The sequence below is a fragment of the Mandrillus leucophaeus genome, unplaced genomic scaffold, assembly GCF_000951045.1.
Source record: "Mandrillus leucophaeus isolate KB7577 unplaced genomic scaffold, Mleu.le_1.0 Scaffold411, whole genome shotgun sequence".
Lineage (NCBI taxonomy): Eukaryota > Metazoa > Chordata > Mammalia > Primates > Cercopithecidae > Mandrillus > Mandrillus leucophaeus.
Genome location: NW_012104377.1, coordinates 3,057,523 through 3,077,822, shown reverse-complemented (window position 1 = coordinate 3,077,822; position 20,300 = coordinate 3,057,523). Strand labels below are relative to the sequence as shown.

General features: G+C 36.9%; 1 protein-coding gene across 1 annotated transcript in view; it reads left to right on the top strand.

Moving 5' to 3' along the window:
- NBEAL1 (neurobeachin-like 1) overlaps positions 1-20,300 on the top strand; it is a 204,259-nt gene that overhangs the window by 175,451 nt on the left and 8,508 nt on the right. Inside the window, exons 41-49 of the mRNA XM_011992490.1 lie at positions 422-539; positions 2,226-2,323; positions 5,064-5,180; positions 8,583-8,672; positions 10,598-10,707; positions 13,136-13,308; positions 14,286-14,380; positions 19,185-19,301; positions 19,705-19,866. Coding sequence (XP_011847880.1) covers positions 422-539; positions 2,226-2,323; positions 5,064-5,180; positions 8,583-8,672; positions 10,598-10,707; positions 13,136-13,308; positions 14,286-14,380; positions 19,185-19,301; positions 19,705-19,866 — 1,080 coding nt within the window. The remainder of the gene's footprint in view (positions 1-421; positions 540-2,225; positions 2,324-5,063; positions 5,181-8,582; positions 8,673-10,597; positions 10,708-13,135; positions 13,309-14,285; positions 14,381-19,184; positions 19,302-19,704; positions 19,867-20,300) is intronic.

Here is a 20,300-nt window from a genome sequence, read left to right as displayed (position 1 = left end):
TTGTCCACCTAAGTGTGGTTTCATTGTTTCCTTAAATTGATCTTTTTTTTTTTCTTGAATTGAATTTCTAGACAACTATTTCAATGGAAATTTTACCACAGAGATGCATTCCATAGCTGTCTTTTAGCTCTTTTGTTATTATTTTTGGGCTGTTATAAGCATATTTGTATTTTATTTGCCTATTAGGAAATGCATGTATTAATATTAATAAATATATCTACATTATAGTAGATAGGAATAGTTCATATATGTAGTAGATATTGAATAAATGTTTGCTATTATTTCGAGATAATTTTATTTTGCCACCAAAAAGATTTGTGTGTGGAAATGTTTCATTTGTTCTTACTTTTTTAAAGAATCGAATTTACATTGCAGTTGGAAGATATCTCTATATTAATTATTAAATTTGTTCTTTTCCTAGGAGTCTGAATATGTTTCAGCTCATCTTCATGAATGGATAGATCTGATCTTTGGCTATAAACAGAGGGGACCAGCTGCAGTAGAGGCACTCAACGTTTTCTATTATTGTAGTTACGAAGGTATAAATCTATACACTTTTTCTCTTGCTTTACCGTGATAGAAACTATTGTTTAATATATGTTTACAGTTATTTTGGGCCTATTTAATATGAGAAAGACTACATTTTCAAAACGTCTTTTTACTTGAAAGATTAAGAGACTGCTGCTGTTTTTGTAATAGTAGTTAAGTGTGTATATGCCAGTCTAGTTATAAATGTCACTTATTAACATCATAAAAGTTTTTGATCTCTAACATATTTGTCCTATTCAGTTGAGTCAAACATTAAATATTCAGTATTAAACAGTAGCAGATTTTGAAACAAGCCCTTTGAAATTACAAATAACAAATTCTTCAAATGATACATATGATGACATTATTTTGCTCAGAATCAAGAGTATTTTCTGATGGCCTTAAAATGATTTTTCAAAAGTAGTTCTTTACTAATCCTTAAGTAGACTAATAGTTCTAAAGATGGTGAATACTGTGAAGTTATGTGAATGTGAATACAGTGAGAGACTTTTGGTAAATGAGCATATTTTTGCCATGCCGTATCCATTCAGGTAATAGGTTTGTAAGGAGAAAGTATTGCATGGCTGTTAGAAGCTTGGACTTACCTAGTTTAGCCAATTACTAGTCATGTAACAATCCATATTAGATGTGGCTGAGTATAATCAGTTAACCAGAATATTACCTTTCGAAACCTTTGTTTCAAGCAATAACTTAAAGCAGTATTTTTGTGTAGTTATTACTCTTGTTTGAGTTTGGCTATTATGACCAAAACAATTAGGTATACTCTGAGTATAGTTCGTATTTTTGCAAAAGAAACTTATATTTTATTTTATTTTTTTATTTCGTGACAGGGTCTTGCTCTTTCACCCAGGCTAGAGTGCAGTGGCATAATCATACTTGACTGCAACCTGGAACTCCTGGGGTCAACCAGTCCCTCCTGCCTTACCACCACACCCAGCTAATGTTTAAAATTTTTTAGAGAGATGAAGTCTCACTTTGTTGCCCAGGCTGGTTTCAAACTCCAGGTCTCAAGCAATCCTCCCGCCTCAGCCTCACAAAGTGCTGGGATTACAGGCATGACCCACCACCCCTCCCCCAGTAGAAACCTTCATAGAATATCATTTAACTTTCAATTGCTTAAAATATTTTAGCTAATTTTTACATATATTTAATGTTTGATGAGTTGCTGATTTTTTAAAATTACCTTTTCACAATGTTATAAATTGAAGAATAGAATAATATTTTATTGAAACTGTACCAGTGAGGCTGGGGTGGTAGGTCACGCCTGTAATCCCAGCACTTTGGGAGGCTGGGGCAGGCAGATCACATGAGGTCAGAAGTTCAAGACCAGTCTGGTCAACATAGTGAAACCCAATCTCTACTAAAAATACAAAAATTAGCTGGGCGTGGTGGCATGCACCTGTAGTCCCAGCTACTCAAGAGGCTGATGCAGGAGAATCGCTTGAACCCAGGCGGTGGAGGTTGCAGTGAGTCGAGAGCATACCACTGCACTCCAGCCTGGGCAACACAGCAAGACTGTCTCAAAAAAAAAAAATGTGTGTGTATATATATATATATATATATGTGTATACACACACACACACACACACACCAGTGAGCCTGATACATTAATCAGTGATGTGGCTTGCTGATTTATTTTCACTCTGTAGTAAGTTGACTTCTTCTCCTGGTTTTAGGAGCTGTGGATCTGGATGCCTTAACAGATGAGAAAGAAAGAAAAGCCTTAGAAGGGATGATTAATAATTTTGGGCAAACACCTTGTCAATTATTAAGGGTAAGTCATATGTGTTATCGACAACTTAAGAAGTAGATTTAAGTCAACTTAAGAAGTAGATTTAAGTATATAACAAAATATTGCAGTCAAGATCCATATGTATAGCCAATTACTCTCAGTTACAGAAAGATTTCTATTTGCTCAGAAAGTCTTTTATTATTTCCAAGAGGAAAAACTGAGTACCAATTAGGGTATGCCATTAAAACTGTCCTCATATTGGGACTCATTCCACATGTAAAACTTCTAATAGCTCACATCTGCCCAAAAAGGCACTTACTTTCCAGAGCCCAAACCCAGTCCTAAGAATCGAATTATAGAATATTTAAAATGTAGAATCAAATTATTAAAAATACTACATATATTTCTTTCCCCATACTAGTATCTGAAATTAAATCATCTTCCTGATAACACACGGGTTTGGATTCATGGAAATTAATCTAATGTTAGTTTTCAAAGATGTCTTGATCTTTTTCAGTATATGAATTTAGTGATGTGGAATACATTAAAAAAAATTCATTAACTAGATTTGTTCTTAAGCAATCACTGTGTTTGTTAGGTACTTTACCTAATCTTCACCTAATCTTCATAGTAAAAATTCAGTTATCCTCATTTTTCAGGAGATAAAGCCAAGCCTCACAGAAAGTAATACCTAGCCTATAATGCCTTTGAGAAACTAAATACTTTTTTCTAAGTTTACACAACAAGAAAGTGACTAGGATTATATGCCTGACCATCTAACTCCAGAACCTTTCTCGCATGCCATGTTTCCTCTGAATTAGTAGCTGTAAGCCCCCTGTTAAACTAGATCTCTTAAAATGTTCTTATGGGCCTTTATTTGCTACCTAATTATGATACTTTCTGCCTTAGGTTGTATATTTATCCATTTGCCTCAGTACATTATAAATACATTAAAGGCAGCAACTTTCTCTTAATCATCTTTGTACCTCTCTTGAATACAGTATTGAACTGAAATCACCACAGCTATTACAACAGTAGTATATCTAAGCTCTAACTTATAGGTGTCCTTCTGTCAATACAGTAATTGGGCTAAACTTTGTAATTGTTACTGTTCCTTAGCAATGGTTTGCTTGGAACCTCCAACATTGGTTTTTACAGAATAGTCATATATGAAGTCAATGCTTTATCCCTTACCTTCTGGTACAGTCAGAAGGCAAAAGTAACAGACTAAAACAGAATGTTTCAAAGGGCTTTGAAATAGATGCTATCATATTTTCACACCTGTTTTACTTTTTGTTTTACAAGTGGTGCTGTTAGTTTTTATTGTCATAAAAATGATACAAAAATCATTATTTGATTTGAAATAAAATGAATAATATCTATTAAAAGCTAATTTTTTTTTTTTTTTTTTTTTTTTGAGACGGAATTTTGCTCTTGTTGCCTGGGCTGGAGTGCAATGGCGCGATCTCGGCTCACTCCAACCTCCACCTCCTGGGTTCAAGCGATTCTCCTGCCTCAGCCTCCCAAGTAGCTGGGATTATAGGCGCCCGCCACCACACCTGGCTAATTTTTAGGAGAGATGGGGTTTCGCCTTGTTGGGCAGGCTGGTCTCTAACTCCTGACCTCAGGTGATCTGCCTGCCTCAGCCTCCCAAAGTCCTGGGATTACAAGTGTGAGCCACCATGCCTGGTCTAAAAGCTAAATATTTTCGTACTTACAGCTTTCACATCTATTGCCTATAATCAATATTTTGTTGTAGAGATGCAAGAATTTACTTTAGATAGAATTCTGTTTTGCCTTTTAACTGTGCCTTTGAAATATTCATTTTACTTGCCATTTATTTCATATTTATATAGGTGATACTGTTCTGTGTTTCTGACATGAAAGTTGAGGAAGAATAATAATTTACTTGAAAAGTATGCAGCAGTACCTATAATTTGATTCTGATAGTATTGACTTTTTTTTTTTTTTTTTTTGAGATGGAGTCTCACTGTCACCTAGGCTGGAGTGCAGTGGCATGATCTCAGCTCACTGCAACTTCCATCTTGTGGGTTCAAGCGATTCTCCTATCTCAGCCTCTCAAGTAGCTGGAACGATAGGTGCACACCACTATGCCTGACCAATTTTTGTATTTTTAGTAGAGACAGGGTTTCACCATGTTAGCCAGTATGGCCTTGAACTTCTGACCTCAAGTGATCCGCCCACCTCAGCCTCCCAAAATGCTAGCATTTCAGGTGTGAGCCACCACACCTGACCAGTGTTGACATTTTGATCTTGTCAAGGAATTAAAGATTCATCCAAATTATACATTCTGAATTTTGAATACTACATTTGATTTTACCAAGCATCTAACATGTGTAGGATACTGGTCTAGTATGGAAATCCAAAAATGAATAAGGCTTCTCTAGCTTTAAGGCACTTATAATCTAGTTGGGGAAGACAGACCATAAACAACTATATGTAATCCAACATAGAAAGAAATAAGTTATAATTAAAATATAAATTATTTGCCAAGGAGAAATAATAAAAGAGAATAATACATTCTGACTTAAAAATTTAGGAGAGATATCAGTAAGAAAAACTTTAAAGTAGAAGTGGGGTTTCCAAAGAAATGAAGAAAGTAGTAACTCTGCTAAGAGACTAGTCTGAGCCAACACCTAGAATTGTCAACAATGCATGGTATGTAATTCATTGTAGCTAGAGCCTAGTGTATATGAAGGAACATAGTGACAGATTAATAATATAGATATGGAATTGTTTTTTCCTTAAAATTATTTTGAAGGAACCACACCCTCCAAGATTATCAGCAGAAGAAGCAGTGCAGAAGCCGACCAAAATAGACACTTCAACTCTAAACCTGTTTCAACACCTTCCTGAACTCAAGTCATTTTTTATAGAGGTAATATCCAACTTGGTAATATCAAAAAAAGTTTTCTCTAAATTCTGTACATTTTAAAGTCTTTTTATTATTTAATGGGAAGTAAGGATTATAGTATTTAATTTAAGATAGTAAATTTTACAGTAATAATCTTGTTGGATTTTTAAAACATTTTTATTGGAAGTTTTTGTTTGCTGCTGAGTGGTAGTCTGAACTGTTTTTCTTGGCTTTCTTTCATCTACTTCACATTTTCCTGACAAAGAAGAATAAATAATTTGATTTAAAATGCTTCTTGTGACACTCGAGATGATATGTAGATGGAGATAATATTTTAATAGCTCTTAATTATAATGTCTGCTCATATATAAAATAGATCCTAATAAGTCACATTGTTAATTGATAGAATGAGTAGTCTAGTAAAACAAGAGTAGTTAATGGTGTAATTGAAAGAGTTTAAGTAAAAAATTCAAATGTTTAAATGTACATATTAAATTACTTGCAGTAATTCAGAATGTGATTATAAAATGCATTCATTCCTGTGAATGTGGTTAGGACAGATAGCATTGACCCTTCACAAAAAGAAAATTGAAAATAAAAAGTTAGTAAGTTTGAAGATATACATTGAACAGTCTCTGCAATACAGCAGAGGTTGGTAAACTTTTTCTTCTGTCAAATAATAACTTATTTGAAAAGTGTGCAGCAGTGAGATAGGTCTAACTGGTAAATATTTTGGGCTTTGCAGGCCAAAAGGCAAACTCAAAGATATTCTGTAGGTACATATATAACCACTTAAAATGTAATCATCTAAAAATATAAAACCCATTCTTAGCTCACCCACCACCTACAAAACAGGTGGTGGGCTGGCTTTGTCCCACAGGTTGTAGTTTGTAAAACCCTGCATTACAGTATCACTGCAGCATGTTTCTCAGATTCAATAACCATGGGAAAATCAATTATCAAAAAATTCTATTTTTTGATAATGTAGTATAAAAAATGTTTATGAGTTTTATAACAGTTAAAGCTTTGGCCGGGCATGGTGGCTCACGCCTGTAATCCCAGCACTTTGGGAGGCCAAGACGGGTGGATCACAAGGTCAGGAGATCAAGACCATCCTAGCTAACATGGTGAAACCCCGTCTCTACTAAAAAATACAAAAAATTAGCCGGGCGTGGTGGCGGGCGCCTGTAGTCCCGGCTACTCAGGAGGCTGAGGCAGGAGAATGGCGTGAACCCGGGAGGCGGAGCTTGCAGTGAGCCAAGATCATGCCACTGCACTCAGAGCGAGACTCTGTCTCAAAAAAAATAAAATACTGTGTCTCAAAAAAGAAAAAAAAAGTTAAAGTTTTATAATAAATTTTACTCAAATGAACAGTATTGTAAGCATCACTGTATTTTTTAATTGATATAAGAATTAAACGTTTTTATGTGGTACACCACTACATTTTGGTATGGAAATGCTTTCACGTGTTTGTGAAAGCATTTCAAAATTAATCTGTCACTCTTTTCCTAAATCCATGTTTACTGAAATAGTTATTTAGGGTTGCAATACAAATTCTGCAAACTTGGTTGTTTCCAAAAGTATCTGAGTTAGGTGCGTAGAACTCAGAACACATAAAAACAATGCTCAGAAATTGTAACCAATTCCCAGGATATGTTGGGAGTCTCCAAGACTATCCCCAGGTTCAGTGATTTGCCAGAAAGACTCACAGAATTCAACAAGTAGATGTACTCGTGGCTAAGATTTATTACAGTGAAAGGATACAAAGCAACATCAGCAAAGGGAAAAGGCACATGGTGTGACGTACAGGGGAAGCCAGGCACAAGTGTTCAAGAGACCTCTCCTAGTGGAGTCACATAAGACCTACTTAATTCTTTCAGTAATGAAACGTGGAAACACATTTTTTGTCATCACAGAAGCTCATTAGAGACCCAGTGCCCAAGGTTTTTATTGGAGGCTGGTCGCATACACACCCCTCTGCCTGGCACATACCAAAATTCCGGACTCCAGAAGAAAAACAAGTGTTTAACATAAACCATACTATTTGCACAAACAGTCTAGGTGTAGTGAGCCACCCTTGTCATTGAGGGAAAGTTTTATATCAGTGTAAGGAGGAACTGTTCGCCAGCCAAGTCCCAGATGCCAACCAAAGGCCAGTCTTGCAAGTAGGCCTTTCTATAATAATGATGGCAGTCTCAGGACTGCTCTGTTAACTCTTTACTGCATGTAAAACAACACATGAGACCCTATTTGATCCATAATCTGATGGACATGCAATACTATATTCTATAATGCCAATAGAACTATTTTCATCTTACCTAATCATTTGTGACTTTTGTTGTAATATAGTACATTCCAAGTTCCATCTGCAGGTGCAGCAACACATTTGCCCTTCTCTGTACCCACCATGTCACATAGTAGCTTTCTCCAGGACACATTCAGTATCTGGATCAGTATAAAGAACACAATTGATTTCCTTAGGTACCAATAACTTGTTAATCCCTTTTCATTCTCGTAAGAGGTATTTCCCCATATATTAATATGAAAAAAGAAGGCCTTTTGTAGGTCATCTCTTCCTAGGTGTTCAAATTGTGAAGAAAGTAGAGGTAGTAGTGAAAACAAGGGCTTAATAAATGGGTTTTTTTCAGGCACCATTTTCATTTTGCCTTGTTCAAATGCAAGTCATTCTTCTCTGGATTAATTCACAACATGAAGAGAAAAGATAATCACCAACTTTTTATAATTCTATAAATTATAATGAATTTTATAATTTGTTACTTACTTCCTATTAAGTTCTTAGAACAACACCTGATACATAGCGCATACCCAATAATGTTATCATTTACCTAGTAAATACTAGATATCACTTGTGAACTATTGTCACATCAAGGAACTGAGTTCAAATTATTGTTCTCTTTCACATCGTTATAAGATAATGGCAGATGTTTTCTGAGTGCTGTCTTTATTTTCTGGTCCTTCTGTGGCTTTCAGGAAGTATCCCAGTTAATGGATTAGATATGTTTTTTGAAAGTTAGACCCAAAAGGAAATTTCTATAAATTATGACCAGTTTTCTCATTTGGCTTATCTTATATGATCCATATTTTCTGCTTTATATTTATGTCAGTATAACTTAGGATAGATCCTAAATCATTGGCTGTTTTAAATTATTGCTGCTCTTTGAAATCTATGTCTCTTTGTAAAAGCAGTGTAATTGAATATAAGGTGATGGGTTTCAGAAGTTTCAAGTATGCCACCTATAGATGGTATATAATTCCTTTCCTTCATTTTAAATTAATTGATTAGATGTTTCAAGAGAGTAAAATGATGTATCACAGGATTCATCCTTATTTAAAGAAATGGTTTTCAGTAATTTGTACCTAATAAAGATGAGCTGAACCAGCCACTAAACCTCTTTTATTTTACAGGGGATTAGTGATGGTATTCCACTATTAAAGGCCACGGTCCCCAAAAATCAGTATCGTTCTTTTATGTCTCAAGGCAGCCCCGAGTTACTGGTAAGTTGATTTTTACCTTTTTTACACTGCCATGTCTATATTCATTACAACTTAGAAGAAAAAAAAAAAAAAGAGGAAATAAATATTTTTTAAAAGCCACTTTTTGGCTATGCACGGTGGTTCATGCCTGTAATCCCAGTGCTTTGGGAGGCTGAAACAAGCAGATTGCTTGAGCCCAGGAGTTCAAGACTAGCCTGGGCAACATTTGCTCAGAAAATAAAATCTAAAAAGATATACAAAAATAGGCTGGGAACAGTGGCCCACGCCTGTAATCCCAGCACTTTGGGAGGCCAAGGCGGGCGGATCACTTGAGGTCAAAGGTTCGAGACCAGTTTGGGCAACATGGTGAAACCCTGTCTCTACTAAAAATACAAAAAATTAGAGAGGTGTGGAGACAGGCGCCTGTAATTCCAGCTACTTGGGAGGCTGAGGCAGGAGAATCATTTGAATCCAGGAGGTGGAGGTTGCAGTGAGCCAAGATCGCGCCACTGCACTCCAACCTGCATGACAAGAGTGAGACTCCTTCTAAGTAAAACAAAAATAAAAATAAAAAGATATACAAAAATAGAAATAGTACTTTTTGAGCAGTGGCAATATTGTGAATATCAATTGTAATACATATGTATAAATATATATATATATATTTTTTTTTTTTTGAGACAGAGTCTCACCCTGTCACGCAGGCTGGAGTGCCGATCACAGCTCACTGCAGCATTGACCTCCTGGGCTCAGGTGACCCTTCCACCCCAGCCTCCTGAGTAACTGGGACTACAGGTACACACCACCATGGCCAGATAATTTTTGTATTTTTTGTAGAGATCAGGTTTTGCCACGTTGTCCAGGCTGGTCTCAAACTCCTGAGCTCAAGTGATCCTCCCACCTGAGCCTTACAAAGTGCCTGCGTTTTTTAAAGTTACCAGAATTTCCTTTGTGTGGGGTAACTTGTTAACTTTTATAATCAAGAAGATAAAGGCTTTTCATTTTGAAGAGAAGAGAACTTACTCACTATGACTGTCACTACAGGGAGACCTTAACAATTCATTGTAAATTCTGCTTCTGATTTATGTTCTAAATGATATATATTACATTTTTATGGTAAGACTGGTCCCTGAATTTCTTCTACCTGCCAGCTAATAACTGCTAATAAACTTTGAGAAATCATGAGAAAAAATAATATTCCTAAAGAAAGATAAATTGGGCTGAGCGCAGTGGCTCACATCTGTAATCCCAGAACTTGGGAGGCTGTGGGTGGATTGCTTGAGCTTAGGAGTTTGAGACCAGCCTGGGCAACATGGCGAAACCCCATCTCCACCAAAATACAAAAAATTAGCCAGGCATGGTGGTGCATGCCTGTGGTCCCAGCTACTCAGGAGGGTGAGGTCAGAGGATTGCTTGTGCCCAGGAGGTTGTAGTGAGCTGAGATCATGCCACTGCACTCCAGCCTGGGTGATAGAGCAAGACTCTATCTCAAAAAAAAAAAAAAAAAAGTCAAGTTTTCTTACAATAAGATAAATAAGGCCAGATGTGGTGGTTCATGCCTGTCATCCCAACACTTTGGGAGGCCGAGGTGGGAGGCTCACTTAAGCCCAGGAGTTGGAGACTAGCTTGGGCAACATGGTGAAACCATGTCTCTACAAAGAATACAAAAATTAGCCAGGCATGGTGGCACATGCCTGAAGGTTGCAGTGAGCTGAGATCATGTCACTGCACTCCAGCCTGGGCAACGCAGTGAAAATAAAAGATAAGCAAAGAACTTTTTCTGTTTGAATTATCTTAAGATGTTCCTAATGCGTTTCATGTTTGAAGTACACAGTCTCACAGTATTCCCTAAGTGATAAATGCCAATGTCATGTGAGCATCTGGTTATTCTGGGCTGCTTTCCTTAATATTTCATTTAATTTCAGTCTTCATATGTTCTTTTACAGATAACAATAAGCATGAATTCTGTTATTGGAACCCATGGATGGTTGCCTTATGACAGAAACATTTCTAATTACTTTACATTCATCAAGGATCAAACTGTGACAAATCCAAAGTAAGTAGATGAATATTTAAAGCAAAACAGCTATACCAGGTACCTTATTGCCAGGAAAAAAAAAAACTGGATTAATTGATTCATGTTATTCTGAAAGAAATATTTTTTTATTTTTTTTGAGACAGGGTCTTGCTCTGTCACCCAGGCTGCAGTGCAGTGGCGCAATCCCCACTCACTGCAACCTCTGCCTCTCAGGCTCAAGGGATTCTCTGGCTAATTTTTGTTTTTAGTAGAAATCGGGTTTCACCATGTTGACCATGCTGGTCTCAAATTCTTGACCTCAAGTGATCCACCCGCCTCACCCTCCCAAAGTGCTGGGATTATAGGCCCCCTAGCCCTGAAAGTAATGTTTTAAGATCCAGATTATCTCTTCTTCCTTCCTTCCTCCCTCCATTCCCTCCCCCCACAACCTTCCCTTATTTTTAAGTTATGTCCTGAATTTATATTGGTTTAAATACAAAACTTAATTTCCATAATATCAGTTATAAAAATGCAATTACATTAGGAATAACAGACTTCCTTGTAATTTTATTCTACCTTATTATTTAAAAATAAGACCTATGTGTCTTAATCTCCAAAAGTTATGTTCTAACTTAAAGTGATGTTTCCCTTACATTGAGTTGTCCTGTTTGTTTCCTTATATTTTTTTCTAGTTAAATCACATTCATGGCTGGGCACAGTGGCTCACGCCTGTAATCCCAGAACTTGGGAGGCTGAGGCAGGCGGATCACCTGAGGTCAGGAGTTCAAGACTAGCCTGGCCAACATGGCAAAACCCTGTCTCTACTAAAAATACAAAAATTGGCTGGACATGGTGGCTCATGCCTGTAATCCCAGCACTTTGGGAGACTGAGGCGGGTGGATCACGAGGTGAGGCGATCAAGACCATCCTCGCTAACACGGTGAAACCCCTTCTATACTGAACATACAAAAAAATTAGCCAGGCATGGTGGCAGGCGCCTGTAGTCCCAGCTACTCAGGAGGCTGAGGCAGGAGAATGGTGTGAACCCGGGAGGTGGAGCTTGCAGTGAGCCGAGATCATGCCACTGCACTCCAGCCTGGGCGACAGAGCAAGACTCCATCTCAAAAAAATAAAAATAAATAAAAATAAAAATACAAAATTTAGCCAGGCATGGTAGTGGGCACCTGTAATCCAAGCTACTCAAGAGACTGAGGCAGGAGAATTGCTTGAACCCAAAAGACAGAGGTTGCAGTGAGCTGAGATTGTGCCACTGCACTTCAGCCTGGACAACAGAGCAAGACTCTGTCTCAAAAAAATTAAAATTAAAACAAAATTCAAAAATCATGGCCCAGTGCAGTGGCTCACACCTGTAATCCCAGCACTTTGGGAGGCCAAGGCGGGCGGATCACGAGGTCAGGAGATTGAGACCATCCTGGCTAACACAGTGAAACTCTGTCTCTACTAAAAATACAAAAAATTAGCTGGGTGTGGTGGCGGGCGCCTGTAGTCCCAGCTACTCGGGAGGCTGAGGCAGGAGAATGGCGTGAACCTGGGAGGCAGAGCTTGCAGTGAGCCGAGATCAATACCACTGCACTCCAGCCTGGGCAACAGATCGAGACTCCGTCTCAAAAAAAAAAATCACACTCTGTGTTGAGGATCAAATTACACCATATATTTGAAAACTATTTAAAATGTTGTAATTATTATCATTGTACCTTTGTCTTCCTCAACTAGAATACAACTTCATGAGATTAGGGAAAATGTCTTTTTTTCTTTCTTATCCCACATAGTACTGTTATGTTTTGCAAGAAGCATATTCTCAGCAAATTAATATCGACCAATAAAGTTTTATAGCTAGAGTATGAGAATTAGCCTTCGTTTTCTATATACACACTGAGTTGCAATCACTTGTCTTTCTGAAAAATCTAGATTGGCTAAGCTCACAGGTATTGCACTTGGAAGCTGACAAAACCAGCATGCTTGCTTTGATTCAAATGGAGAACAGTCATCCTAAGTGTTGTTAGATACACACTTATCTGCCTGATTTATCTCCTATGCGTCACCTTGTGTAGGACATCCCTGGTTTAAGTTTATTTCTGATATTCCTAGTCCTGGCATATCCTGTCTAGTTTTTTACTAGACTGTAAACTTTAAGGCTGCCATTTACAAAATTGCCAATTTTATTAAATTGTCTTTGAAATCCAAGATTTAAGCATTTTTCATACTTTCACTGATCTCAACTTTTTTTTGCTTAGCACTTGAGATTGTTGTGTATATTCTTATTTTATGAAAAATATTACAGTGAGGTGACGTATTTTCTGCAAGTCTATCGTTTATTAATAGACATTTCAAATAGGACATTTGGGACTAAGTTTTTATTTCTTTTTTAGAGAGGTTTAAAAAGAACAGTTCGTATCAGTGTAAATGATCTTTTAAGGAACAGTCTGATACTTAATTGTGTTTACAGAACTCAGCGCAGTATGAATGGTCCTTTTGCTCCCGGGTTAGAGGTCACTTCTAAGCTATTTGTAGTATCACATGATGCAAAGTTGCTCTTCAGCGCTGGATACTGGGATAATAGCATTCAAGTGATGTCACTTACAAAAGGCAAAATTATCTCACACATCATCCGGCATATGGGTAAGCATTAGCTTTTTTTCCAAAAACGCTCAAAATTTTTATTTTTTTCTTAACTGTAAAAGTAGTACATGCTCCTCGTAAAGAGCATTAAATTTTACTAGGCTTAAGCCTAGTGAACTTTTTTATTGTGTAAGATTATAAATATATGCTTTCTATAGGAGTGCCTCATGTATTTTGGGTATAATAAAGCACCATATAAATTAAATACAGCTTCATAGCATCTGGAAATGTTAGGCTAAGTTTTTTTTTAAATGAATGATAAAAGTAAGAATTTTAAGACAAAATGGTAACAAAATCTGCTGTCATTAAATAAGACATCAACTGCCCTCTTACTATGTTAACAGTTAAACATGAGAGTGATAAAATTGTTGAATGTAGTTTTAATCTGCTACTTCTTAGTGTATCAATCTTCAATATAAGAATAAAACATTGAGTAGATTTTTTTCTAATAAACCTGTTGGGGAAGGAAAATGGAGTCTGCTGCTAATTCTGTACCAGTCAATCCTAAGATATCACTTACCTCAGCTGTTTGCAGTTTAGGAAAAGTATATTTGTATTGTGAATTTATAGTATAGTACGTGCAGTTTTTCTAAGGACATATATTCTATAGGATTACAGTTCCCAATGGCAGTAGAAGGTGAATGGGGATGAGAAGGCAAAAGTGCATATGAAAATTAACTGGGGATCTATCTCAAACTATCTAACCTCCTCCCAAGATTGTGGTAGTCATTCCCCACACCGCATGTCTACTTCTCATGCTCAGAGGAGGGTGATTTCAAAGAAAGCTCTCCAAGGTGATTTTGATTCTGCTGCTTTCCTGTGACTCTCTTCCCCAATGCTTTTCCAGTACCATGCCTACATTTCTCCCTGTTGGCATGACTGATTTAGGAATGGTTTGAACATTAACAAAAATTGCTCTTAAAGTTCTATTTTAGCAAAACGAGGCATTTCATTTTATTTAATTCCTTTTCTTACAGATATTGTGACTTGCTTAGCTACAGATTACTGTGGAATACATTTGATTTCTGGTTCCAGAGATACTACATGTATGATATGGCAAATAACACAACAGGTAGTCACACATTTAAATGTTCTTGATTTAGATCAGAGATTGACCCTGAAAATACTAGCCAAATGTTCTACTAGGACATCGAATTGTTTTCTGGTAGTGACTGAGCTCCTTTGTATTCTTTTTACCCACATTTTGTCCTGTCCAAGTCACCACATTTTTTCCTAGGTTTACTGTCTGATTCATTACCTTATTCCCTATTGCTTTCCAAAGATTCTTCCTTCTTACCTCTCCCAGGAAAACAGTAATTATTTTTATTGTCTTTTAGCATAGTAACATTTTACTTTCTTTCTTGTGGGACTACTAGAAATTATAGATTTATGGTTTTCATCAACCTGATTGCATTCTTATAATAATATGGGTCCAGGAAGTATCGTTTTTGTTAAATAGCTTCTGTTTTGTTTTTTTTCTTTTTTGGAGATGGAGTCTCGCTCTGTCACACAGGCCAAAGTGCAATGGCATGATCTCAGCTCACTGCAACCTCCACCTCCCAGGTTCAAGCAATTCTCCTGCCTCAGCCTCCCATGTAGCTGGGATTACAGGCACGTGCCACCACACCTGGCTTTTTTTACTTTTTCTTTTTTCTTTTTTCTTTTTTTTTGTATTTTTAGCAGAAATGGGGTTTCACCATGTTGGCCAGGCTGGTCTCAAACTCCTGACCTTCAGTGATCCGCCTGCCTCAGCCCCCCAAAGTGCTGGGATTGTAGGCGTGAGCCACTGCAACTGGCCAGCTTCTATGTTTTCTGCATTGTCTTAACAGGCTCTCTCCCACTACAAATGTACAAAAAGTATCTAGAAATTTTCTTCCATTTAAAAAACCTAGCTGAGCATGGTAGGACATGCCTGTAGTCCTAGCTATAATACGTGGGAGGCTGAGATGGGAAATAAAGAAATATTACAATCTTTAATTTATTGATTGATTGAGCCAGGGAAGCAGAGGCTACAGTGAGCTGAGATCCTGCCACTGCACTCCAGCCTGGGTGACTGAGCAAGATCCTATCTCAAAAAAAAAATTTGTTTTCTTCTAATTTTTTTTTGTTTTATTTCTTATATTACAATCTTTAAATTATTGATAACTTATTTATCTACATTGGATAAGGCTTTGTTTACTTCTGAATAGAAAGCATTACACTTAAAGTGTAATGGTCCCAGCTAGTCTTATATAGGTATTTATTCTTACATATGAACTTACGTTTTAACCATACCCTCTTTTGTTTTTTGCTTCGTTTTGTTTGTTTTTTTGAGACAGAGTCTTGCTCTGTCGCGCGTCCTGCTAGACTGCAGTGGCGCGACCTTGGCTCACTGCAGCCTCCACCTCCTGGGTTCAAGCGATTCTCCTGCCTCAGTCTCCTCAGTAGCTGGGACTACAAGCACACACTACCACGCCCAACTAATTTTTGTATTTTTAGTAGAGACAAGGTTTCACTATGTTGGCCAGGACGGTCTCGAACTCTTGACCTCATGATCCGCCTGCCTCGGCCTCCCAAAGCACTGGGATTACAGGCATGAGCCACTGCGCCTGGCCCCATACCCTCTTTTTAAAAAAAAAAAAAACAAAAAAAAACTCCATTTTAGCCTTACTGAAATTGTATTCAATTTATGTGTTAATTTGGTTTGGGATTTTGTTTTGTTTTTTGTTTGTTTTTGAGGTAGGGTCTCACTCTGTCATCCATGCTGGAGTGCAGTGGCACAATCATGGCTCATTGCAGGCTTGACCTCCCAGGCTCAAGCAATCCTCACTTCTCAGCCTCCCAAGTAGCTGGGACTCCAGGCATGCACCACCACGCCTGGCTAGTTTTTGTATTTTTAGTGAGACAAAATGATTGTCTGTGCCATGTTACCCAGGATGGTCTCGAACTCCTTGGCTCAAGCGATCTGCCCACCTCCGCCTCCCGATAATTTGGTATATTTTTATAGTTATTTATTTACAGAAATAGGAAGTGTCTTTCCATGTTTTTTCAGGTCCTTTTTATGTCCTTTGATAAAATTTATTTCTTTTTCATTAGATCCTATACCTTGTGATACTTACTTCAAATTATCGGCCGGGCGCGGTGGCTCAAGCCTGTAATCCCAGCACTGTGGGAGGCCGAAACGGGTGGATCACGAGGTCAGGAGATCGAGACCATCCTGGCTAACACGGTGAAACCCCGTCTCTACTAAAAAAATACAAAAAAATAGCCGGGCGAGGTGGTGGGCGCCTGTAGTCCCAGCTACTCGGGAGGCTGAGGCAGGAGAATGGCGTGAACCCGGGAGGCAGAGCTTGCAGTGAGCTGAGATGCGGCCACTGCACTCCAGCCTGGGCGACAGAGCAAACCCCCTTCCAAAAAAAAAAAAAAAAAAAAATTATCATGTTTTCTATTACTATTTTTAGTGGGATTTTAAAATCATTTTTGTTTCTGATTATTGTTAATATAAAGAAAAGCTATAAGTGATTTGACTATAAGTTACTTTGCCAAATCCTCTTATCAACTCTCATGGTTGTTAGTATTTCTTGGATTTCCTGAAAATAAGATAAGGGAGATAATACAATCATGTGATCTGAAAATAAAAGTGATTTGCTTTATCTTTTCTAATATACTAATTATTTCATTTTCTTACCATATTACATTATTAGCTAATACAATAAGGTAAACAAAATTATAGTGAGCATCCCCGCCTTTATCTAATTTTGATGAAAATGCCTTCCCAATGTTACCATTTAGTATAGTGTTTGCTGTTAGGTTTCACTGGTTGTGTTTTTCACATTTAAGTGAAAACACTGCCATTATTTTTTTCTTTTGGTAACTTTATAGTTTTAATGAAATTTCAAACTTGTAAAAAATTTGCAAAAGTAGTATATTTTGTATCATGTGTCTTAGCAGTCTCTTTTAGTATCTCCCTCTTACAACATCTTATTTTTTTTAACCATTTAAAAGTTGGAGACATCATATGCCTATACCCCTAAATAGGTCAGTGTGTATTTTCTGGTAACAAAGACAATCTTGTACATAAACCCAGCGAAGTTACCAAAATCAGAATGCTTAACATTTATAAAATACCATTAGCTAATCCACAGTCCATGTTCTAATTTTATATTTCCAATAATGTTCTTTACAGCTGTTTTTCCCCATTTATCTTATTTATAGTTTTTCTTTTACCTTTTCTTGATGTAATGTATTATGTATATTGAGAAATTTCCTAGGTTTGAACCATCCTTGAATTTTTATAATAAACCCACATAATTTATGGTATATTGTTATTACACTTTACTGATGTATCTTATTAGCTAGTACTTTAATGATTACTCTTAAGTAAAATAGATATTTTTGTTCTGTCTTTATCATGTTTAGTATGGGGATATGCAGTCTTTACCAAATAAATTTAGGAAGGGCTCCTCTTTCTCTAGAACTGGAATTACTTCCATAAGGAATTACCTGAGTTTTGAAAGTTAAATATAGTGCACTAAGCACTCAGACTGATACTCACAGGGGAAGACAAATGTGTCACAGGTAGCAGAGTGTCAAGGGGAATTAATGTATACCGCATGGAACAGGTAGAAGGTCTGGGCAGAGTTGTCTAGGATAATCACAAATACAAATAGCAACTATTCAAATAAAACAAATAGCATACAAATGTGTTATGCTAAAGACAAAGCATGCTAAAGACATGAAGAAAGAGTCTTTCTTCTGGAAGATGACTCAGAGAGCAATTTTTGCAATACAATTGTGTTACTAGGAAAGCATAAGAATGGTAGTTCAATAAAATGGAAGATCAAAGATGAAATGATAAAATAGCATTGTAAGATGAAAACGAAGGTTGCAGAAGAATCAAGCTGAGATTAAAACCAATACCATTATATGCCCCGTAAATATATATACCTACTGTGTACCCACAAATGTTTTTTCAAAGGGCTGCAGCCAAGACCTATAAAAAAATACCATTACAAACGCAAACAAACCTAAAGCAGAAACTGCAAGAAAGAGATTTGATGTGGCTGCAAATGAAATTAGTAGCATGGAAAAAAAGATGTAATCAAAGTGAATGCCAATAAAAAAGTAACTTTAAAGCAGTTAGAGAAAGAATGATAGCTATAAAAATCAAAGACAGTCAGCATAAAGAAAATTGATGTCCCTGAAGCAGCGATCCCAATAAATGGAAACATTATTCAGCCAGGCGTGGTGGCTCATGCCTGTAATCCCAGCACCTTGGGAGGCTGAGGCGGAAGGATTGCTTGAGTCCCGGAGTTCAAGACCAGCCTGGGCAACATGGCAAGACTCTCATCTCGACAAAAAAATTTAAAACTAGCAAGGCATGGTGGTACATTCCTGTGGTCCCAGCTACTCAGGGAGGCTAAGGTGGGAGGATCACTTGAGTCCAGGAGGTCGAGGCTACAATGAACCATGTTCATGCCACTGTACTCCATCCTGGGCAACAGAATGAGACCCTGTCTCAAAAAAATAAAGTTATTCAGAGATATAACACGAAAAGTTTATTTGAAGTTAAGGAAGAATAAATCTGTAGATTAAAAGGAGAAATAACATACTTGGAAAAATTAATCCAAGACTGTCAACACTGCAACAATTTATGTTAAGGTTTTGAGCTTAGTTAAGTTTTTGAGATGGAGAATAATTCAGAAATCCAAGTAGAAATGTAAGAATGAGTACTATTATGAATAGACTCAGTGGTATGTACCTAGTTGCAATGTTAGTTTGTGATTAGAAGGTTTAAATGAACCTTCATTTAAATGTGATTAGAAGGTTAAATAAACCTTATGAAAAACAGAAAACAAGAAACCACCTTTACCTTTGCTTTTCTCTTTTATTATTAGGGAGGTGTTCCTGTGGGCTTAGCATCTAAACCTTTTCAGATTCTTTACGGACACACCGATGAGGTATTGAGTGTCGGCATCAGCACTGAGCTAGACATGGCAGTGTCGGGATCAAGGGTAAGATTTCACCTTTAAGAAATACTAATTAATTTATCTACAAATTTATTACCAACATTTATAACTAAAATGTTTTTCAGAGGAATTGATAAAAGTATAGAAATGTTATACCATATTTGTATAGGACTTTGCAAAAGTAGAATAGACCTTGCAAAATAAAAAACTGAATGCCATTTTGGGATTTTATTCATTTTATTATTTAAGGGAAGAGGGCATTCTAGGAAATAAAATACTATTTGAAATTTCAAAGTTGGAATTTTTCCTAAGGTGCATATATCCTTGATGGAATAATCATGTTCTTGGTTCCTTTCCGACATTTCTTTATCTGGCCCACTCTACTTTTATTCCTTTTTGCTGTTGTTTTTCTTTGTCTTTTTCATTTTCTGATATATCCTGTGTGTAGGATGGAACGGTGATTATACATACCATTCAGAAAGGTCAGTACATGAGGACTTTACGACCACCTTGTGAGAGTTCTCTGTTCCTGACCATTCCTAATTTGGCTATATCTTGGGAAGGACATATTGTTATCTACTCCAGCATTGAAGAAAAGACCACCCTCAAGGTATATGACCTTTCATGCAATAGAGGTAGACTCCCAATAGTGTATCTTTCCCTCCCCACATTATAGAGGAGGTTTATTGAAGAAGGAAAAAACACCATATTTTAAAGAGGATGTTTTTCTTTCATCATTCAGTTGTTTGTTTCTTAACATTAGATGGACTTCTACCACAATCGTAGCCTCACATTAGTATTTTATTGTTGGGATTTTTATTGACTTGTATAATATATGATTTCAGAATAATTTCTGATTATGTAGGATTTTTTAAGCTTAAGTGGAAATTGGAAGTGATAGCCAACTGAAATTCCTTTTGCATAAGGCAGGATATAAATAAACAAGCCCTCAATTTTGTATTTGTTTCCTTTCAGTGACATCACTATTTATTTAATTAATGTATATGTGTGTGTGTGTGTGTGTGTGTGTGTGTGTGTGTGTAT